Genomic DNA, 22,764 nt, shown 5'->3' with positions numbered 1-22,764 from the left:
TTTCTCTTCCTCTTCTCTTCCGTTAATAATCTACTGGGTCAGCCAGAATCATCACCAGCTTTCTCCATGACTCTGTCTCTGGTTCACCTAAAACCTGCGCATCAAAGCCTCAACCAACGCCTGTTCAAAATTCGGTGATATTTCAATTCATGATTGCGCATGCAACTGGAATACCCTGTAATTCACTTTCTCACTCCTATTTCCTCCCTCACCCTCACCCTCTATCCTCTCATCTTCCGTTCAGTTTTTTCCCTTTCTTCCATCTTCCAGGATCTCTCCTGATAAATTTGGGTTAAGATGTTCAACTTGAAAACATAACTTTTCTCAGTCTTTAGTTTACTTTCATCACTTTCTTCATCTGATGATCCCCCATCCACCCCACCAACCCACTGCCACCATTTTCATCATTACCATCATCATTTTTTCCTCTTTCACTATTGTCTTAACTTTGTTCAGAGCCATGTAATAACAACATCGATCTTGTTCTGTCTCTAGTTTAACAATGTTAGATTAACAACAAAACAAACACTGATTCTACCTAATTGTTTCTTAATTTAATTCACTAAGGGACAAGGTGCTTCATTTGATTCCTTTTTTTGCTTATTTATCTTTTCTTTATGTCAACAATTAATTTTTGTTGAATCAGCTTGTTTCCAGTTTAAACGTTAATTTCACTTGACTCACTTGATCCCTTCTCGTTCAATTTATCACTTACTTTAATAATTGTCCTGCTAATTAATTTAACCAGTCTACAAACATTTAGAGCTCATTTTAATCAACACTCAAGATGTTTTGTAGCCTAAAAATTGTAGACGAGCCAATGATTGAAATTTGATTTAATTGATGATCGCACAATAGTTATTATTAACAGTCGAATTCCGAGTCCAAAGGTTACAAAATGGCGTAAAACGTTATCCTTTTCCCATCTTGAATTGCATTTGAATTTTTCTTGACTAATTGTGACTTTAATCAAAACTGGCAAACTGTTGAAATCAAAATTAGTAAAATTTGAATTAAGCTCTAGAGCTTCCATCTACCGTCGGCAATACAAACTACATTGAAACTGTTAATTTTGTCAACAATTTCAATGTTTATTGCACTAACGGTGCTTTCATTTTCCTTTTGTTTTTTTGGATTAAATCATGAGAGTTATTTGTTTTCTTGGTGTTAATTGTTAATTTTTATTTATCGTTAACAGCATATCAATCATAAGGATGCAAGTTAAGTAGAAAGTAATCTAATTTTATTGCTCATTGATATTTTTGTCTCTTTGTTAACCACATCAATCATGTTTTTGTAGTTGTCATTTATTGATACAATTATTTGTATTCATAGATTATTAATTTCATATTTAATCACTTCAACATATTTATTACTATTTTTATTATAATAACCAAACATGAACATAGATAAGCATTTGTTTTAACCAGAGAACAGCATTTTACACAGTTTCTTAGTTTCATATACACTGTGACTTTACTTAATATTACTCTAAATGGTTTCTTCTTCTTTTTCAACCAGCAACCAATTTTAATTGTTATTTATTAGTTAATAGCTAATGGAGTAATCAAAACAAGGTAAAGCTATTTGATGGAGGTGAAACACTTTAAGTTGATGAGTTTACATATCAAAACAAAATGATTTGACAAAAAAGGGAAAATTTGGCTGATTGCAGTTAATCAACATTTCAAATTTGAACACACACAATCACCAGTTAATTAAAGTTTCCAAAGGTGATTGATCTGAAATTAAATTAATAGTCTAAAATGTATGTAGTCTAATATTGTTATTAGCATGATTTGCCTTTTGCAAAGGTTTAACTTCACATTAATTGCATTGTTTTACTGTTAAATTGTTTTGTTTTTCGTTAGAAATCAAATTATTGACAATGATTGATTTGCAATCATTTTGCATCTAGTGAAAACAATCAATTCTCATTTTAGATTGTCAACTTAATAGTGGAAAGAAAGAGACCATGAAAAGTGATTGAATTAAATGAGAAACAAATGGAAATATTTTTCAACCTAAAATTCTGGAACTTTGAAGGTTAAAAATTGAACAATTAAAAAACAAAAAGTGATTGGGATGAATGGAGTTACAAAAAGTACTGAAGTAACTATTGGAATGTGATAAATAATAATAAATTAATGGACTTTAAAGGACACAAAGTTACTGAAAATATGATTTTAGATTGAGAAAAATGGTTTTGCTTATTGTCATTAATCCTTTGATTTTTTCATATCTTTGATTAGTAAACATCAACACACAACCATGAAGTGTAAGTTTGTTTACGCCAAGAGTTAAGTTGTTGCAATGAGCTACTCATTCATTCCGTAATTTGTTTGAAATTGTTGAACCAACCAAACGAAAATAGAAGTTGAAGAGAATAAAGTTAACACTGAAATTATCAAAACAGGTCAAGGCTTAGTTCTTGGTGAGAACAGGTAAAATCTTTGGTGTGACAATCCAATTTCCGCTTGGAACAACGATAACGGTAATTGATAACAAATTTGTTTCTTTCAAAATCACTCTAACTCAAACAGCTACGTCGTCTTCAAGAAGACCAGTGAAGCACAATCGGCCCAAGTGGTTACTTCAAGTTTAACGCTATCTAGCTTATTGCACTCAAGCTACACAGCTGTTGCTTTGTTCAATCCTTCAGAAAAGAAAGGAAGAGAGATGAACGAATGAAGAAAAAGAATGAATCTCTAGATGATTCTCAAGTTTAGAAGATAAAACCAATATTTTTAAGGTAAGAAGAAAGGAAAAACTGAGATGCCAAGAAAAAACTGAATAAATGTCTGTGTTAAGATACGTTTCAGGACATTCTTCATGATTATGCTTTCACATGTCACCAAATATTCCGGCAAATGTTTTGCGCAAATTTTTCATTGTATCATCTGGATCCTCTGATTTAACTCCACTAGTTTGATTGCTATCATCAGTTGAGATTGATGCTCGACGGAAAAGGCCTTTAATTTGCTGCGTTGTTTGTCCAAGGCTTGATGTAGGTCCAGAATCGCTTGTTGGGTTTGTTACTCCAGCAGCTGATCCGGCTCCAGTTGATCCACTATTGGCTTGATTTCCGGTAAGATCACTAGCCGAGCCTATTGAAGTTTGAGATCCTCTTCTTGGTGCACCGGTTCCGCTATTTTGGGTTGAGTCTCTAGGTGGTCGCTGTCCGTATGCAGGGTTGGCTCCAGAGTATTGAGAGCGAGATAGATCACCAGTATTTGGTTCTTCCGAGGAGTAGCCAGTTGTTGATGATGTTGTTATGCTTGATCTGGACAATTGTTTCCTATTTGAATAAATTAAATCAATAAATAGTGAAATTAATTAAAGATGAATAATTCAATTTAGATTTAAATGTCTAATCAATCGCCTGAATTGACCAACAAGTGAATTGCGGTATTTCTTTGCGAGTTTACTTAATATACCAGGAGATGGTGACACTTCTAACATGTGAAAATGCTGTTCGTTCTTTCATATTGATTGTTCTGTGAATTTATATAACTACTTACGTCATTACAGGTCGCCCGCAGAAATGTTGCATTTTACTGGTAACTAGTTCTGATATGATTCGTCGATCCTCTTCCTGTGTTTCACCCATCAAAATCATTTGGGAACCAGTTACTTCGTAGATATACTCCTGGCCATCTTTGGCTAAAACAGCTTCAACAGTAACAATGTCCAGTCCATTGAAAATTTCTGATACCTCATCAATCCACTTCTTGTAACGTTCAGTCACCGGACACTGTTCCAACATTGATGATCCAACATTAGCTTTCCAATTGCCTGATATGGATTTTCGCCTGATTTCCGATTTATTATGTGTTAGAGCCAGGAAGTATTACCAAAGATGAAGAATTAAGATTGAGAAAGATTATAAGTCAAGTTTGATAAAAATTCTGAAATCTCTCAAGCCCGAAACTGGTAACATTTAAAGTGTAATATATGGATAAATGAAATTCAGTGTCCCGCACAAAGTGCCCTGATTTGGTTTACTTGTTCCCAAACCAGGAAGAAGATAAAGAAACGTGCCCAGAAAAGATGAGAAAGGAATTGGACAGTCCAGCTGGGTACTTGATTTAGTTGAGACTTCAGTCAATTAAAGGAAGAAGAACAAAAGAAGAGATTACTTACATGAATGCTTTGTAATTTCCACCAATCTTTTGAATGTGTATATCACATTTAGAATCTATGAAAGGTTCGCTGGTGACAAAAGTTTTAGCACAAGCCACTATTGAAACTATATCTTGAAACTCTGATGGATTCTCGATTTTCATTTTGCCCTGACCACAGTGTGCATGGCCAATCTTAATTACACATGGAAATCGTGGTGGATTGGATAGCTAATCAAGAGAAAGGTTGACAAGGAAAAGTATCAATTAATTTTTGCTTCTTTTATTATATTTAGCAAACCAAAGACACAAAAATTGAATTTAGATGTTGATTGACTTGATTGGCATTTTGGTATTTCGTTATTAGCATTTCTTAACCTTTCCGATCTTTCATCAACCTCATCAAGCCTCATCTCTCACCATCACCAGGGAAAAGAAAACCATTGAAGCTTCAACCAATTAAGTTCATTGGAAATTAACTCTTGCTGAAGGATATTTGTAAACTTGTAATGAACCTTTTCTTTCCTCGTTTGTACAAACAACACGATCTTTAATTAACTAACTAAAGTACAACAAATTGTAACTACATTGGTTTAAAAGTCACAAGAAAGACCAAAATAATGTAAGACCAACGTTAAGTCAAATTGTTTCAGAAACATGATTATCTCTTAAGACACAGCACAACATTGTTAATCTCTTAACCGTAAAATGTTCATTAATTATCTCATATTATTGTTATAATAAATCAAAATTTACAAGTGGTTCGACTAATAATCCCTGTGTTTGCCATTAATTAGTCAATGAGGTGTTAATAAGGTTTGTAGATATACTTATCCCAGCATAACTCAATTTGGATTGGTTACAATTTTATTCACTAGGGAAATATCACACTAGTATTATACAATATTTCCTCTATTTATCTTAAAGATGCAGAAGATTATTAGCTTTTCATTTGTTTTCAGAGTTTATCTTCCAACATTAACAGTCTACTTCACTTAAGCAACTTCTTCTTCTTCTGTGTTTTTCATGCGAACATCATGAAAATGATGAAAAACAAAGGGAAAAACAAAAAAAGCTGTGATCAACAAACAATCCTTCTCATCTTAAACTCACAACTCTTCACAAGCTCAACCTTCTAACATCGCTCACCCGAATCACTTTTTTCATCAACATCTCCTCTTCATCACTATTTATCATCCTCTCCTTATCAGTGTTTGCCTCTCTCTCTTTCTCTCTCTCTCACCTCTTATTTGTCCTCTCTTTCTCTCGTTGCGTTGTTACCAAACACTTGTTTCTTTGCACCTCACTCTAACCGGCAACAACAACCATCAACAGTTTTACATTTGTAAACAAAACGTTCATCTGTTCCATTCTTTATTTTGTTTTTCATGTAACTAAATCCAGCAATTTATCACATTTAAAAAGCTCTCTAAATTATAATCAAAATATATCACCTTATTTGCAACTCTGTTAACCCATTGCTTTGGATATACAATCTAAATCAACTCTGTGAGCCTCTTTAAGTGTGTGAAGTAAACAAACAGTAAACCTTTGATAAATATCGCCTGTAATCATTACAAAGATTGTTTTATATTACAATGGATTGGTCAGCAAGTTAAACAATGGTCCAAGAAAAGGTTTAATTATTTAAGGTCTGTTTGTTAATGATTAATGCCTCATTAAATCTGAAAGGTAACTCTGATGTTCGCTTATTAATTGTTTCCCCTTTACCTACTAGTCCCATTGAAAGGCACCAATCTACTCATAACCATTTCCATATCATAATAAACTACCGCCATCACCATAACAAGACACCTTAAACATTTATTACCTTAGATTAATTGATATGGTATCAACATGTAAACAGTTATGAAGAAGGAGATTGAAAAATGTTGCAAAGCAAACATCTTAAATAAAATAAAATCATCATCACACAACTTATATTAACTCTTTTCTTTCTTTCTCTCCCTTTTCAGTTTGTAGACAGACTAACCAGACGATCAAATTAGACAGACTTACTCAACAACTGGTTGAATAACTGACTGACTAGCTGATTATTACCAGAGATCAAGTGAAATTGATTTTTACCATTGATTGGTGTTTCAACAGCAGCAATCCTTTGCCTTTTCCTGTTTAATTTCACGGCTAATCTATCTGATTAGTCTAATGAGACATATTACAATGATGGGTAATCATCAAGGAATACCTTTCATGATGAACCTAATTGTATTAATTGCCTGGTCACTGTATTTTATTACCACTTCTGATGCCTGTTCCTGTGTCTACTCTCATCCTCAAGAGCACTTCTGTTCATCTGATTTTGTGGTAACTCTTTCAATTCAGGGAGATCCAAAGCAATTACATCAATACAATTACCTTCGTTATCCAGTTAAAGTTTACAAAATATACAAAGGAATGGACAAAACCTCAGTTCGCAAAGGTTTCATCTACACTGGATCAGCTTTGTCTTCTTGTTCACCGACTCTTGCCAAAAATACTACTTACCTTATGACAGGTAAGACTAACTCTGTAATACTCTTGAAGATAACACCTTTTGACAGTTACCAGAACAATTACACCAACCCATTGATTACTTTACTCACTTATCATATGTAAAGTCACCTAGTTGCTTATTTTTTACAACCTTTTGATTGCTTTTTTCTTGAGTAACATCATCTTAACCTTGATGGTAATAATGATGATGACAATTATGATTACCAGATAATGATTGTAGCTATTTAGCTGTGTATTTCAAATATTTTCATGTTGACTCTGACAGATAAAGATTCAATGATAAAGGTCAAACTTGTCACTATATTTAGGTCTACAAAACCAACATTGAAAATATGAAAAATCTCAACAAAAATTGCTCTTAAAAGATGAATCTGAACCAGAATTGAAAATTTAATCAACTTTCATTTACCATTTCCCCATTCAATAAGAAAGTTTCAACTGAAAATGTTTCTCATTTTAAGTTGTAATTGCTTCCAATGATTTATTGACTCCAACAAGCAGACAAATTGTTTGATACAATTAAGCTGACAATCTAATGCACTCTGGCCAATTTAAGATCGTTCATTTCTTGATAAACAATTTTCAAGGTTGATCCGTTAATTAGATGATTGTAAACAAGTTTTTCAAAATTCATCTTTTGACCAATTAAATTAATCAATCAACAGCAATTAATATCAGGGTAAATTTGAAATGTTGAAGAGCAAGAATTTGAAACAAACTTGAATGAGCCATGCAATAACAACTCAAATGAATATCTTGTAGACCAATGTTTTAAGATTTTAATTGTCGACAATTTATCCTCAAAATCTTGGGTACTTTTGCTTTCCAAACGATTCCAAGTTGAATCATTTTCTTAATTTCAGTTTCTCATTTAATGTGCAAGTCAACTTTCATTGGCTAATTAAGCAATTTAACAGTTTTAGCATTTAAATGAACCGAATGAATTTTCAAGTTATTTCAAGATTGAATTACATTGCATATTACAATTTAAATTGAATAGTGAAAGTTGCTTTTAATTTGATATCAGTAATTACTTGAATATATTCAACCCATTTTCAATGCGTTTTTGAACACAAATCAGAGTTAATTTAAATTTAATTTTCTGTTGACTGTAAATCTCATTGAAAAATGATTGTAATCAACTGAGAAGCGTTGAGTTAGCTTCTTACCTGATTTGTTGTTTTCATTTTGAATAAGTAAGCAAAAAAGAAACCTTAATCCTCTTCACCATGACTGATTAAATGATTGAATCACAAACTGAAATGTTCCAAATTAACTGAATTCTCGATTGATGTTATCTTGGAAATTCTTGACAACTTAATATAACATTTATTTTATATTAGTATTAGGGTTATCATATCATGAAATGTATCTAAATGTATTGAGACACTTTTTTAAGCATCATTTTTCATTGACAGACCATTCGAAACCACAACAAATTGTTACCAAAAACCTCATTATTATCATCTTTACTATCATAATTATAATAAGGTTAGCGAGAGTTTATTTAATATCAACATTGAAAATCTTTCAAGATAAATCATGAAATTGAGTTTTTATGATGATTTATTAGATAAATTTGAAGGTAAAACTTGATTTATAAGGTTTTACCTTCTGGTTTTACTCAAAACAAAACAAACTTGTATCATCATCTTTTTTGTCAACAATTAACCAGTTTCAACCTTTTCCAGCTTCAAAAATTAACTTTACAATTAAACTCTGATCAAGTCTCATAACAGCCGATGAACCAAAATTAAGTCTCATGATTATTGATAATCAACAACAATCTGAATTCCTCTTGAATAACATCTCAACAACCCACATAAACATCATCATTAACTAATTACTATCAATATTAGCACAATTTGTTTTCCCAGCAACACAAAATTGTAATTGGATTACAACTAATAACTGATTGCTCTCAAGTAATAACCAATAATTGTTGCTGTTGAATACAATTGATACAAATCCATTTATGGTTGCAATTATAATCATCTGATTGTTGCAAATGATCAAATTATTTGTTGTTTTAAGATCATTCAATGATTCTCAGTTTTCTTGGATAACATTTTACGATTTGAGCAATTAATTCAATATCGATTAGTATAATTAGATAATTATAATGAAATTTGATTCAACAGTTTATCTGACGATTTTCAACACTTTTGTCATTTCATTTTTAAATGTTCTTGTTTACAATTTTTGAGTTACTCACATATTTTTGCTTCAAGACGAACTGAAAGTTCAGTAAACTGATGATGAATGTCATCAAGTTTGAATGCTTGTAGGCTGCAGCAATCTGATTTGAAATGACTGAATAACTTGGAAAGCTTGAATTGACAAAATGATAGAAAAACATTTTCATATTTATACTCCTTTTCATATCTTATTTATGCTCTTTTGTGCTCTTTAAATACATCATTACGAATATTATCGACCTTTTTCTTGTAATTTGTAATAATTAAAATTTCTGTTTCAATTTAGCTCCATGATTAAATTGCTTGCCAAATGAGGTGAACGATGAAGATTTTTTGATAGAAATTATAATGAATTTGAATCCTAGATTCAGTTGATAATTCAAATCAAGTGCAATCTTTTTGATATTTTGCCAAATGTTTAGATTAACACCATTTAGCATCATACAACATCACCATAAATCATCAATCACTTATTTTGTGATTAATTAAATCAATGAGTTTGCATTTGTTCAATATTTAGGTGTCTTTATAAATGTATTTCTGTATTTATTTTCTGTGTTCATATTGATCAACATGGGTTAATATTAATGATGATTCATTATTGATTTTATAGAAAAGATTAGATGATTTGATTGATTCAGTTGACACAAGAAGCAATGATAATCTCACAACTTAATGTGCTTAGTGAGGATTAAATCGCATTTTATTGAGTCGAGTTTGACAATTAAAGATTGAGTGATGAATTGAGTGCGAAATGGTCACTTTGATATCTCGCTAGCTGATTAATTACCAACGATCGTCGATAGATGACTCAAATAGGCAATTAAATTGAAATTAAACCTGTGCAAAGACTTTTGATTTGAACTTTTTTTATTGCTGTTGATCGTTGGTTTTACAATTGTTTAATGATGCAGCCAATTTAACCTTTAACTTTTCGTTGACAGTCAGAATGATTGATATTTGTCATGAATTCACTAATTAATTGAATGCCACTTTAATTAGCAAACTCAACTGATGTTAATTCAATGATTATCTTGTTTTCACTCTTGGAATGTCAAGTGATGTTTCAAGAAGTGTGAACAAAAATTACATTCAAAGTTAACAACATGAGATATTTTTACTGATTTTCACTTTTCACATATTAATAGATCAAGTGTTTTCCATCTTTAACCCTTCCAGTTGACTCCTAATCAACCAGGACATTAAATTAGTTGCGATAAAAAGAGTCTAATTGCAATTGCATTTAACATTAACTTTGACTTTTGACTCTTTTTAAGATCATCATCGGGATCCACCGATTCAATGTAATCCTCTTGACTCGCTCAATTGTGATCAAGTTAATTGTGATCATTATTATATCCAAGTGATTCACAATGTCTAATTGAAACATTGAAACAAATGTTACACTGTAATCAATGTGTAACTGATTAACTTGATTATTTAACAAAACGGAAAACTCCAATTGAGTTAGCATCTATTAACACTATTGAAGTAGCTTTAAGAGATCAAATCAAGACTCAACTGATTCTCATCTTGACAATTCATTGAATCATAGATACAAGAATAGCTTCATTGATTACAATCAAAAGTGCAAATAACAACAATTAATAAGATGTAATCATTTATATAGTTACTTTTGCGATTCAATAAATGTTATTTTCGAGTAAAAATTGTGCTTAGAATCAATTTCAATTATCAAGTTTCTGTTTGAAACATGAAACATTGAATCAAATCTCTAGCCAATTGGCAAGTTGATCTGTTATTAAATCTAAAAATAGCTGAAAAAGAATTTATTTTTCTAATAAAAATGATAAAATTGGTTTTACGATTGATTTAAATGAAATCCTTCATGGTAAACTGTCATTTGATTTTTTGTGAAATTTATACATTCAATTTGATTATTCGCAATGTTGTGTTATAGAAATAGAAATCACTTTCAAACAGTTTAATGAACAATTTTGAGAGCAAATGATCAACCATTTACTGATTGTCCGTAAATTGATGAGCATAATTTAGTCGACCAACTTTGCCAATAAAGAAATTCATGCTTTTATGATTTAGATTTGCAGCTTTTTCTCAGACATTCAGAGTTAATGTACATTTACATGAAAAACGAGACATTAATCATATTAAATTGAATTGTTTATTCCAGAATTGTAAAAAATAACAATTTAGTGGTGAACCAAGATGAGATTGAACCTCTTCAAGCAATTTCAAACTTCATTATCTTACTGTTTGCTAAATGAATTGTTGCAATTGTCAAATTAAAACTGAATTAGTCTTGATCAAAAATTGTTACAATTTCCAAGTTAACAATTGTATTTAATAACGTTTGTTGGTTAAACATGAAAACATTAAAATTTGATTTATGCAAAAGCAGAATTATTGTTACATTTAATTCATAATTCAGCTTGAATGCGATTTACCGTCAATTCACAGGGAAAAGCAAAAGAATTTCAATGTTTTGTTTCTATACAAGGTTATTTGAATGCTCATCAAGTGGATTCAAAGTTTAATGAAATCAGTTGTTTACCTGAATCAGTTTCAAATAAGTTTTGAACATTTCGCAGACTTGATCAAAGCTAGATTTGTCAGTGTTTAGTCAACATTTACAAACAAAAGAGCCCCAAAAGATTCCATTAATTTAGAGTTAATTTAGACAATTACAATCTAACAATCGACTTTATTATCCACTTTATTATAATGAAAAAACTGATCTAATAAAATTAGTTTAACCTTCAAATCTTCAATTATTCAATGCTAACAGTTAATCGTAATTGACCACATGAGAATAATAAAGTCAATTGTGCAACTTGATTAACATTTAAATTGCTTACTAATTGCAACTTTTATTTTGTGTTTGATTCAATTGCAGGACGGATTGTTAACGGTAAACCATTTGTATCAATCTGTAATTTCATCTCGGAATGGTCCAGTTTAACTTATCGTCAAAAGAAAGGATTTAGACGTAACTTTGGACGCTCTTGCGGCTGTAAAGTGACCGATGCAGGATCATATGCTTTTTACTCTGGTTATCATTACAACTTCAGTAATCGATCGATCGATGGACAAACTGACAACACCAAGGGTTACAGACGATTTGGTTACTGTTCATGGGATACTAAATGGGAGATTGAATTTGATTGTCAAGGTTCATATTCCACTTGCTTACCAGTCCCAGCTCCAAGTTCAATCTACCCTGAACCTGAATCCAATGATGTAATAAACTTTGATAGTAATCGCAATCGACGGAATCGATCAAAACTTGGCCAATGTCAATGGGATCAGAATATCGATTATCTCGATTGTATGAAAAGGAAAGCTGAACGTAAAGCATTACTTCAACTTGAACGAGAAGGAGAACCTTGAATTAATGAAGCAACCAGAATTACATCAACAATTAATGTTGATCTGTTGGTTAACCATCATTAACATTGTAACTTTACATCATTCGATTAATATCATTACATGGAAAGGTTTATTCAGATGATGAGAACAACATTTTTTTCAATCTTCCTACAAACCATCGAAAAGGGGAAATCATTTGCACTTAAAATTGTTTTGTTTCAATAAACTAATTGTTAGATTGTTGATTAAGTTTCACATACAATTTGAATGAGAAACAGACAAAAGACGAAAAAACATTGAATATCAAATCATCAACATTACGCCATGAATCTCATGTGAATAAAGAAAAGAGAGAAACATTACTTTCATGATTATGATTAACTTTATGTTAATCATGTGGGATGTTAATTGTGATTTTAAATATGAAAAGTTATCGATATTAATCATCACCATTAAATGGAATGCCAATGATGTCAATTGTAGAGTGGGATTCAAAGGAGTGACAACAATTGAAAGCAACGCCGGATATTTTCATTTTACCTGATAACAATTACAAGGTTAACATGATACTCGTATATTTACGCTATCTTCATCATCTCACCATCATCTTCATTCTCTTCACCTTCTTCACCTTCTTCATCTTCGTCGTCTTCATCTATATCATCATCAAAGGCAACCAGAACTTGGTCCGAATGGATTGTTGTATCAATCAAACGCAAATTTTCATGTTTTTGTAACGTTTAAAATCGTAGTGTTTTCACCCTGCTGTGAAACAAAATTAACCTTTAATAATAATTATCCGAGATTAGCTTTTCTTGATTAACATCATCCATCAACATCACATTCTCTTCCTTGTTTATCACCATTATTAATGAACAACAGAAACAACAACAATATTATTATTATTATACTATTATTTAAACAAATTTACCAAGTTTCTTCTTCTTTGCTTATCCAACTCAATTGTTTCAATCGGTTATATCATTAAAATTGTAATTTATTAGACATTCTCATCGGCTTATTTCCCTGAGTATTATCATGACGAGATGATTGGATTTTCCCGTTCAATTAAGTTGAATTCCTTGAGAAATAACTAGTTGTTTAACTGGTTGGTTAATACATGTTACTATGTAATAGAAAGGATTCATGAACGGCTCAACATGAGTGATTAGTGATAGCACATGAAGTTACGTGAATTCACTAGTCTAAGGTTAACGGTTTAATCAGAAGATTGTGATCAGTCAACTGTGAGTTCAAATGTTCATCAAATTTTGTCAAATCATCATAGTTGTTAAAATAGGATGTTAGCTGTGAAGCCAAAAAATGGATAATTGTTTCTGCATCAAACGTATCAATCTTCATTAAGATATTTGCCAAAACAAAATCCAGCTTCAACTTTGCCATTCCGTTTATATGTAAATTGATTGGTAAAACCTTTTTAATTGATCAATTGATACAATTTCTCTGAATGATGTTTCATCCACAAAATATTTTCACCCATCCTGATTGAAAGAAAGAATTGAGCAAAAAATGTTCACAAATATTGGAAAACAAGAGTGTAAGATCTAGATCGAATTGTTCAGTTATTGTAAATGGAATGATTAATGAAGTTAGTTGATCAGAACCTGGAAAGACTCTATCGAAAGACTGTATTTTCCATAACAGTCTCAACTTTCTATGCTCTTCGCAAATCTATCATAATTTACAAAATGTAAATATTTAAAGATTGATGCGCAAAAATAAGGGACTTTATACACTGTGTACTTATGTCACCTACTGTACCACACGAATTCCTTGGGTACATGTAATATATTTAATTCAACAACTGAACTAGATTCCTTCATAATAAGATTACCTTAAAATAGCCAATTTAGCATATTTCCATGTTAGGCTATTCATAGATCTACATAAAGTTACATTTTTCCTATTACGAGGGAATCGAGTCTATCCGACTAAATTCATCTTCTTTTTATTTTACATGTAAGACAAAAATAGGACAAAAAAATGAAGTTTTTCATAAGAACATCAAAAACTGCAAGAATTGATGAGTCAAGAAGAGATGAAAAGATGAATTCAGTTTCAGTCACTGGCATTGATGGCTGATTACTGAAGGAAGCATGAGCTGACTGTCAAGATATGGTATTGATCAATCGAGAAATTGTTTAAGTTTCGTAGAGCATTCAAGCAAAATTGGTTAATTCGTTGACATTTGCAAACCAGAATAGTCGCACATACGCGTCTTCCTTATCAGATTGAGAGAACGAAACTTTGCTCGATTTCTAATAGTGAGATATTCCTTGTTTTACCCATGATTGAGGCATTCATTTTTTATAATAGACTAACTTTTTGTAACTTTTTGTAATCATTAATTGTTTGTTCAAAAAAACTAAATGCATTAAATGTATTTGGATGATTGTGTATTGCTTAACATAACCAAAGTTTTGGTCAAAAGTAAGTTGAATGATCAGTTTATTGAATTTTTTCGCTTAAAATTGTCACTTTAATCAATTCTTGAAGCAAAATTAAAATAATTTCATTCAATGAGAAGCAACAAGTTCAATGTTTGTGTGTAATAACATTCAAATGGCTTTTCCTATTGATTGTCATTTTATTTTAGTTTGACTAACAGCACTATTGAATGTTTACCAAGTCCATCATAATTGAATCAATTTACTTTTACTCCATCTCTGTAATATTTGCACTTCTATGGATGGGGAACAATGTATCAGCATCGAAAGAGTTTTTCAATGTTGGATGGTTGAATTGCTCACAATAATGTTAACTAAACCTAGAACAATTGAATGACCAACCATAATTGCAGAACAATTCATTAATTTTAGCTGATTATTTGACTAAATCAGTCAATAAATCTTTGCAATTTAACAGCAAAGGCAAAAGCTATTTTATTGTTTAACAACAAAGCTGGTGACATTCAATGAAATAAATTGAAACTTTATTGTACATTAAATTGAAACCTAAACAACCAAACATGAAAAACGATGTAAAATGATTAGTCTTTGAAAAATTGTCGCGAAAATGAAAAACTTTTTGAAATAATTTTTGAGCAAAAAAAGCGGAATCATGTTGTAATGAAAATAGCATCTAAAATTGTCATTTAATTAGTCAAATTAATTCAAAAAATCAACTTTTGTTGTTATCAAATCACTTAATGAATCAATTGAAAGAGACGTTCATTTTCAAAACTGAATTTTCATTTACATCCACAAATTGAATCAACCGATGACGTTTCACGTTTAACTCATTTATCTATTTAATTGAATTTAGACTTTCCAATTGACAGAAATGTAATGCAATTAAGAAAAATTTATATTATAATGAATAAATAATCATTATTTTTTCATAATAAAACATAAAAACACGAACCAAATACAATTTCTGATATAAACCAGACTAAATGATCAACCGGTCAGTCGATCGTTAGCCATGATATTAAATGGATTTTGGATAATTTGATGTTCCATAATGGTAAATCGACTTAGTTGTCAAGTGATTTAACCTTTAAGATAGTTCATCATCTAAAACGATAGAACCTGAAAAACATAAGAAACTTTAGCATCTCAAATGCCAAGTCTCAAAAGGTTAACCAGGAAAATGTAAGCTTCAAATGGATGTTATTTACTTTTAGGTTCATCTTGTTGATCTTGTTGATTCAATATTAAATTACTTGTAACCAATAAAATTGAAATGTAGATTAATGGCTGACAGTTTAAGGGTTTAATGTACAATCAACTTTTATTTGAACAAAATTATTGTTATTAATATAAAACCTGTTGAGAAATCAGTTGATAAATAAGTGAAATTCTGGGAGGCTGCATGAAACTCTTTATCGATTACTTATTAATGATTTGTTTTCATTTCCACTCAAAATGTGAATAATTAAAACATCGTAAATTTAAATTACATTCAAATTATGCTTTTTAATTAGTCTGAGTAAAGCAAAGAGCTCGTATAAGATACGTCTTACAGGTGCAGCAAAAAGATTTGATGCTAACGGAACCTCAAGAACTACATAGCCCAAGTCCTTGTAACTCGTGTTGGTTAACCATTTTTGTTTGCTATTCAGTGTTTCAACTATTCGTTTATTGATTTTTACTTTTTTCTCATGTAAGTTGTCATTAATTAATATTTTATCGATTTGATTGCATGAAATAAACTATTTTTTTCTCAAGTGTTGATTCAATTTTTCCAACAATTTTAAAGCTTTATATTCAATCTCATCTTTTATTCACAAAGTTAGACACAAAATGTACTCAGCAAAGCAATTTACAATCGAGTTGATCACAGTCTGGTTATAATCAATAAAGTTGATAGTTGAAGAATTGACAGCAATTCAGAGCATAAGATATTCAATTGATTGGGAATCTATCTTGAATGATGGATTGTTAAGACTGCAAAATATTCACTCATCATGTCAAATAATGCAGGTTTGACTTTCAAAGGCTTATTTGTGTCCATCAAATGATAGCTTACAGATGCAAATGAGAATTTATCGTTTAACCAAAATTATATTCACCAGCCAAATTACGAAGGTGCTTAAATAGTTCAAGTGGATGATTAAAAGGCCAAGAAATCGATAGACTTCAGAGTTTATATTGAAATAGCCGACCTAACATCGCATGATAATAGCATAATAGTACTTGCATTTTCCAGAATATACTTAAAAAGAAGAACAATCAGTGTTAATCATTTTACCATTGAATTGGGAAAAGGTATATCGACAACTAGTAAAGTTCGGAATGAAAAACTTGAGTTCGAAAGCAGACAAAAATATCAACTGTTGTTGTTAACTTGAAATTTGTGCGTGGAATGAAAATGAATTGAATTGAGTGAAAATTATTTAGCTGTTTGATCTTGCGATTAAAGACTCTCATCACAGGCAGTTACTTACATAGACAATAAACTCACGCTTAAGGACTGTGAAATCCCCGACCGATGCACCAGTATCAGGATGCATTATGCGATCAACTATTTCCAATGCCTATGAAATTATCATCAATATAGATTAATTAGTTGATCGTGAATACTGAAATTCTTACCTTGAAACTGTCTTGAATATGTGCTGATGAAAAGGTTAAAAGTCTAACATAATGAATGTGAAGGTACATCAACTAGAATGAAAAAGCGAAATGAAATTTTCATCTGAAATTAAAGTTCAATAGTATCAGGTTTACCTTCTGATGAAATACTCCACCAGCATAGCCTCCAACAGCACACATGAAGAGGACAAAAAATCCTACATAGGTGAGCACATCAGATAAATAGTCTGAATTAATGTGAACAATCGCACCGAAAAAAATGAAGGAATCTGCCAAGAATGAAAAGACTATAACATTGTTGAGCCAAAGATATTTAAAGTCGCTATTTAACTGGTCAAATTGGTTCAAAAATGATGTACTCTGATAATTAAGAGACTTTAGAGTTATAGCAACTCCCAGTTGGTTGTTTTGATCAGTTAAACATTTAATTTTATTTTGAGTGGATTCAACGAGACTTCTCAATTGGCAAAAGTATAACAACATTAAGATGAAAATATATGTGACTGTAAGGATGCCTCCTGAATATAAGAAGATGAATGTTAACCCTTCTGTGATTGACCAGAAACAGGCTGATATGATCAATGAATTGGTTGCAAGTGAATCAGGATTGTTAAGTCTAACTCCAGTGCCAAAAAAGGGCAACAGAACAATGGTTAATTTAGAGAATCTTAATGAGTTAATTAGAATGAAATGTAAGTTTCGCTTGAAAAACATGAACTGACGTTCAGTTAGGTTGAGGTAATCAGATGAGAAACCATTTTTGCGAATGTGATACAGTTTACGAAGTATTAAAAATTTACGATTATTTTCGAGATACAATATATATTCACGGACAACCAACATCACAATTACAATGAATAGTTGCAACACAATCAGGATTTCACGATTAGGAGTGTTAATCACAGGATCGGCAACAATCGTTTGCATAGTTTTATCGGTCATCGTTAGAAAACATATCAAACGAAGAATGAAAGTCAAGTTCAAGACTCGAACCATAAAATGAGCAAATTTTAGTTTGATTGAGACGGGTTTATCAATTTGTTGGGTTTGTCCATATTGAGTGATTAAACATAAATATGAAAGTTTTTCTAATTCAACCAGTGATTTGATTGTTTCGTTGTCTTGATTTGAAACTGGTAAAGCTAATAAATCGTTGAAAATAAAGGATTTGAAGTCAAACTTCCAAGTTAACTTCATTTTTTGTTAACTCAATTTGCAACATAAGTTATTCTGAATAACTTACTGATAGTAAAAATGATGGCAAATGAAAGATGGAATCGAAAGACAATTCGTCGAGATTGAGTAGTTGGTTGATTTTTCAATTTTGATCGATAACCGAAGTGCTTACAATTAATATTAAATTCAATATTCCATCAATTTTTATATATTTTCATGATGATTTGAGTTTATCACTCAAAAGTCATAATTAAATTTGAAAAATAGTGTCAATATTCAAGTTTACCTTCTATTCAACAATTGAATCAATTTTGCATGTAGATAAAATTTCCATCTGAGTTCATTCAAATGATTAAATTATAAAATGTGTTGTTTGAAATCAATAATAAACTTTTTAAGAATATTTCAGCAAAAACAGATCGAAATAAAGTTAATAAAAATTTGAAAATTATACCAAAATGCGCTCATTACATTGAAAGTTAATGTTTATGTTATAGTTGCTTTCAAATGGTTCAAATCAACCAGAAGGTTGTCATTTACAGTTTGTGCAAAATTTTGTATTAAATTGTGTTCTAAATGCACAGACCTTTTTTAATAGTTGAGTTGATCAAAATATACCAATGCCAATCACGTAATAATCAATTAATGAAATAAATTGTAAGCAAATAAACAATCAACTTACCAATTCTCGGTAACTGGGATAATATGTTTGCTCTATGAGAGGGAAATTTTCTCGACCTAATCTTCTTTGAATTCCAATGAGTTGTGAAAACTGATTCATTATTAGTTCATTATTGAGCATTATTAGGTGATGATGATGTTGATTGAAATGATGGATAATGGAATGCATGAAATCAAGATAAAAGAGGAAAAAGAAACCATTAATAAATAAAATACTTGGTATTACAAGTCCACAAGTATGCAGCTTCAGAGGTTGCTAAAAATAGTGTTTAATGGTTTCACGATTTTAGATTCAATGTTAAAAGATGGTTTCAATAGAAATCTTGTAATTAAAGTATTAGGTTTCGTTTGGAACAATCAAAGTAATTACTTATTGATGATTAATAGTCATTATCTACTAAATTATTGAGACGAAATGATTGCATCCAAAATGTTGACACTTGGCTTTGGGCTGTGAATTTCAAACCTTTACATTTACTTGATAATTTTGAATATATTTTCTGTGGCATTTTTTCATTTCAAGCTTAGCTCAGGCCTAGTTTTGTTCAGGATAAGGTCTTAAAGTGATGAATCATTTAATCATCTTTCATTGTATTTCAGCCTTTCCTCCATTTAACAGAATGGATCAATGAAAGGAGACGAAACAGCAAAACCAAGTTATCGTTTTTGGTTGTCTTTTCAATAGAAGTCTTTCAAATGTTATTCAAATAGCGGTTAGTTGAAATCCAGTCTAGCAATCAATATGGAGGATAAGAAGCTGCATCATTATCGTCTAATGTAATTGAATCTTGTAAAATAATACAAAATAAGTACAAAAATTTTCAAATAATCCTTCATTCATTTTCCCTTTTTAGTTGCTTCTTTTGTTGATCAATGTAAACCCCTTGAGATATAAAGTATTATTTACACCGAGTAAATTGATTTACTTTCTTTTCATTATAGTCAGTCGGTGTTACTTCTGTTTATGATGCTCATCTATCATGATGCTTATTTATCTCATCATGATAATACAATAATAAACACTCACCACCCACGGTCTATCAATGAAATTGTAAATACTGTGGAGTGAATTAACACTTGGTACTCCGCCGTATTTGAGTCCAAGAAGTATTTCGTTGAAATCGGTTGCTACATCTTTGACGTGTTGGCGAACTAAAAGAAAATCCGGACGAAAAGTTCTAAAATCGATGAAAGAGAGAAGGAAATGAAATCAGATGATCGATTAAACTGATTGCATTTATCATTGTTAAGTTTGATAATTACTTTGCTGAACGATTTCCACCCCTTTCAGGAGTTATTATACTACACAGAGCACCATGCTCAGAATTGGTTGTAACACTGAGCTCACGAAAATCAGCCTGTAATGATGAAAATATAAGAGAAAGAAACAATTAATAAAACTTCCATGCAACTTAATGGTTTCCCTTTCATCTACAAGTCAATCGGTAAATAGCAATTCACATATAATTTGTTAGCAATTTCGATGTTCAAATTTGAGTTTGGATAGATTCAAGTAAAGCTTACCTGTTCAACTCGAATGTCAAACTCACCAGAAAGTCGTTTACCTCGGAAATATTTTGACCTAGAGAGAGATGGAAAGAAAAGGCAGAAATTATTTAATTGAAGTTAAGAGTCTAACCTATTAGAATAATAATCATTGCTATTATTTCCTGATTCATTGTCCCCTTTCATTATCATTAATATTCTTATGGAGATTGATTCTGACAGTTTCTCCTGTTTCCTGGATAGCTTAATTTCTTTTCTTCCTTCATCAACTAAAATCAAAGTCAACATCGGTATCCTCATCGTTTCTTTTTTGGTTAGTGGAAAGTGTTGACTTACCAATCGGTTTGATGGTCATCAATCACTAAAAGAATCTTCTGTTTACTTGGATCCTTTATCCGTGAGCTTATTTGACCAGCAACTCCAGCAACATTAGAGGTAACCGAGCTTGTTAATGAAGTAGCCCTTGACAGAAATGAGGAAACATTTTTGGCTGGTGAGGTTGGAGCTGAGGTAGTAGAGCTCTTCATCCCGAAATTTAATGATAAATCACTAGATTGCTGAGGTTGATTAGTAACTCCTGGCCGAGGTCCAACCACTCTTCCACTATTATTTGATCCTCCAGATGATGATGATGATTGTTGAGTTGAAGGTTGTTGTTGAATTTGCTGCTGCTGCTGCTGCTGCTGAGGTTGGGGCTGTTGATATTGTTTAGATTGTAATGATTGTTGACTTGTTGTTGATGGAATTACGTTCGGTCTTCCAGGTAATCCTGAGGTATCTTCTTGTTCATCACCTTCACCCTGAAGATCACCAGACGAAAATCTCCTCTTGAGAAAATTTGTGGTGGAGGAGAAACTCTGACGAAAAGAGGAGAAGGTTAACTTGGAGAAATCTCGTGGGTCCGAAATTTTGGTGGATTTTTAACGGTCAAGGACCGATTTGGAGACACAATTATACACAGAGCGTCCAAGTAAAGTTAATTGGCAAAATGCTCACAACTGTATTGCTGGATCACAATAGCATTCACTCAAAGAAGTAACCCTTTGTAATTTTAAACCACAATATTATGGGGACAAAGGTAAAGGTTTAGGACACAGAAGATTTTAAAATGCGACAATATGTAAATTTTATTTTCCGTCGATTTTACTATTTATAAATGACTTGATTGTTTTTGTTGATTACGATGTATTGTTTAATAAATTTACTCAATTTAGGTTAACTAGAGATTTAAATAGAGCAGTAAAGTGATAATTGTTAACGGTAACAGAGGTAAGAAAGGTTTCTTTGCCTCCCTGGTGGACGGTCAATGGAAAGAAAAATGTAAACAAATGATTATCTTTGTAAAGAAATAAAGTTGATTATAATGAAAGTGAAACTAGGGATAACCACAACCATCAAACAAAATAAATTGCAACAATTGTTGAATTTAGTTATAACATAAGAGTAATGTAATGAAATTTTAAATTGTTTCAAAAAATTGTTTCCTCGCTGGTTAGTTTTGTTTCCGTGTCTATATTTTTGTATTATTTATGGATGAGAAAACAATTCGACTTGGATGAAACCTTAAAGAATCAATTGATGATGATAACCTTACTGATTTTCAGTGGAATCATAACAAATACTTGATATTCGAACCAAATGACATTGAGTTAAGAGCAGAGACCTTGCGAAGCATTCTTAGTAGGTTGGGTTAAACTCCTATCTCTATTAACCTTAACTACTTTTCTTAGCTTCCAATGGAAACTCTGTTATTCTTTTTGCATTGTTCAATATTTTTGTTCATTATATCACCAACAGAGGGTTCCTAACCACCCAATGCTTGGTGGACGATTTACATGATTAGTTGCTACCCTTGATCAATCAAACTTAACTTTATTGTACTTGACTGACCCCATTTATCAAACCAGGTGCTATAAACTTCTATGTCCAGCAAAAAAATGCATTTTCAGAATGAATTCAGAATAAGTTTAGTTTTTAAAAAAGTTGTCTATTTATTGCTATAAAACTAATGAAAAGAGAAATTATTTGATTAATTCGCTACTATCGCAATCAAGTCCTTTTCGAAATTATACTAAGGGCGCTCGTTGACCAATACACCGAAGTAAAGATTAATTTTTTAATTTAATCTCATAGATGGTTCTCTTTACTCTTTGGTTTTTTGTC

The 22,764-nt window shown here is 31.2% G+C and overlaps 3 protein-coding genes across 5 annotated transcripts; 1 reads left to right on the top strand and 2 right to left on the bottom strand.

The window, feature by feature from the left end:
• Window positions 1-1,152: 1,152 nt before the first annotated feature.
• Syn (synapsin) lies at window positions 1,153-22,273 on the bottom strand. Of its 2 annotated transcripts, XM_015936512.3 has the most exons (8): window positions 20,938-22,273; window positions 20,620-20,677; window positions 20,359-20,453; window positions 20,123-20,273; window positions 19,097-19,186; window positions 4,144-4,352; window positions 3,522-3,812; window positions 1,153-3,298 (listed from the first exon to the last, which is right to left on the bottom strand). In XM_015936512.3, the coding sequence occupies exons 1-8, from the start codon at window positions 21,126-21,128 to the stop codon at window positions 2,845-2,847; spliced, it is 1,539 nt and encodes a 512-aa protein (XP_015791998.2). In that variant the 5' UTR covers window positions 21,129-22,273; the 3' UTR covers window positions 1,153-2,844. The 2 variants fall into 2 exon arrangements, with proteins under 2 accessions (XP_015791998.2, XP_089123615.1); XM_089267489.1 differs by lacking the exon at window positions 19,097-19,186 and having other exon boundaries at window positions 20,938-22,218.
• Timp (Tissue inhibitor of metalloproteases) lies at window positions 5,417-13,186 on the top strand. 2 transcript variants are annotated; one of them, XM_015936630.3, is made up of 3 exons: window positions 5,417-5,773; window positions 6,098-6,636; window positions 11,709-13,186. In XM_015936630.3, the coding sequence occupies exons 2-3, from the start codon at window positions 6,288-6,290 to the stop codon at window positions 12,200-12,202; spliced, it is 843 nt and encodes a 280-aa protein (XP_015792116.1). In that variant the 5' UTR covers window positions 5,417-5,773; window positions 6,098-6,287; the 3' UTR covers window positions 12,203-13,186. The 2 variants fall into 2 exon arrangements, with proteins under 2 accessions (XP_015792116.1, XP_015792114.1); XM_015936628.3 differs by having other exon boundaries at window positions 5,417-5,813.
• LOC107368754 (uncharacterized) lies at window positions 16,404-18,562 on the bottom strand. The gene is made up of 4 exons (XM_089267490.1): window positions 17,374-18,562; window positions 17,239-17,310; window positions 17,091-17,180; window positions 16,404-16,858 (listed from the first exon to the last, which is right to left on the bottom strand). The coding sequence occupies exons 1-4, from the start codon at window positions 18,433-18,435 to the stop codon at window positions 16,790-16,792; spliced, it is 1,293 nt and encodes a 430-aa protein (XP_089123616.1). The 5' UTR covers window positions 18,436-18,562; the 3' UTR covers window positions 16,404-16,789.
• Window positions 22,274-22,764: the final 491 nt, after the last annotated feature.

This window comes from Tetranychus urticae, chromosome 2 (genome assembly GCF_039701765.1).
Source record: "Tetranychus urticae isolate SD_2017Ah chromosome 2, NJAU_TeUrti_SD_1.0, whole genome shotgun sequence".
Lineage (NCBI taxonomy): Eukaryota > Metazoa > Arthropoda > Arachnida > Trombidiformes > Tetranychidae > Tetranychus > Tetranychus urticae.
The sequence above is the reverse complement of the archived record's forward strand: the minus strand, read 5'-3'. Positions and strand labels throughout refer to the sequence as shown.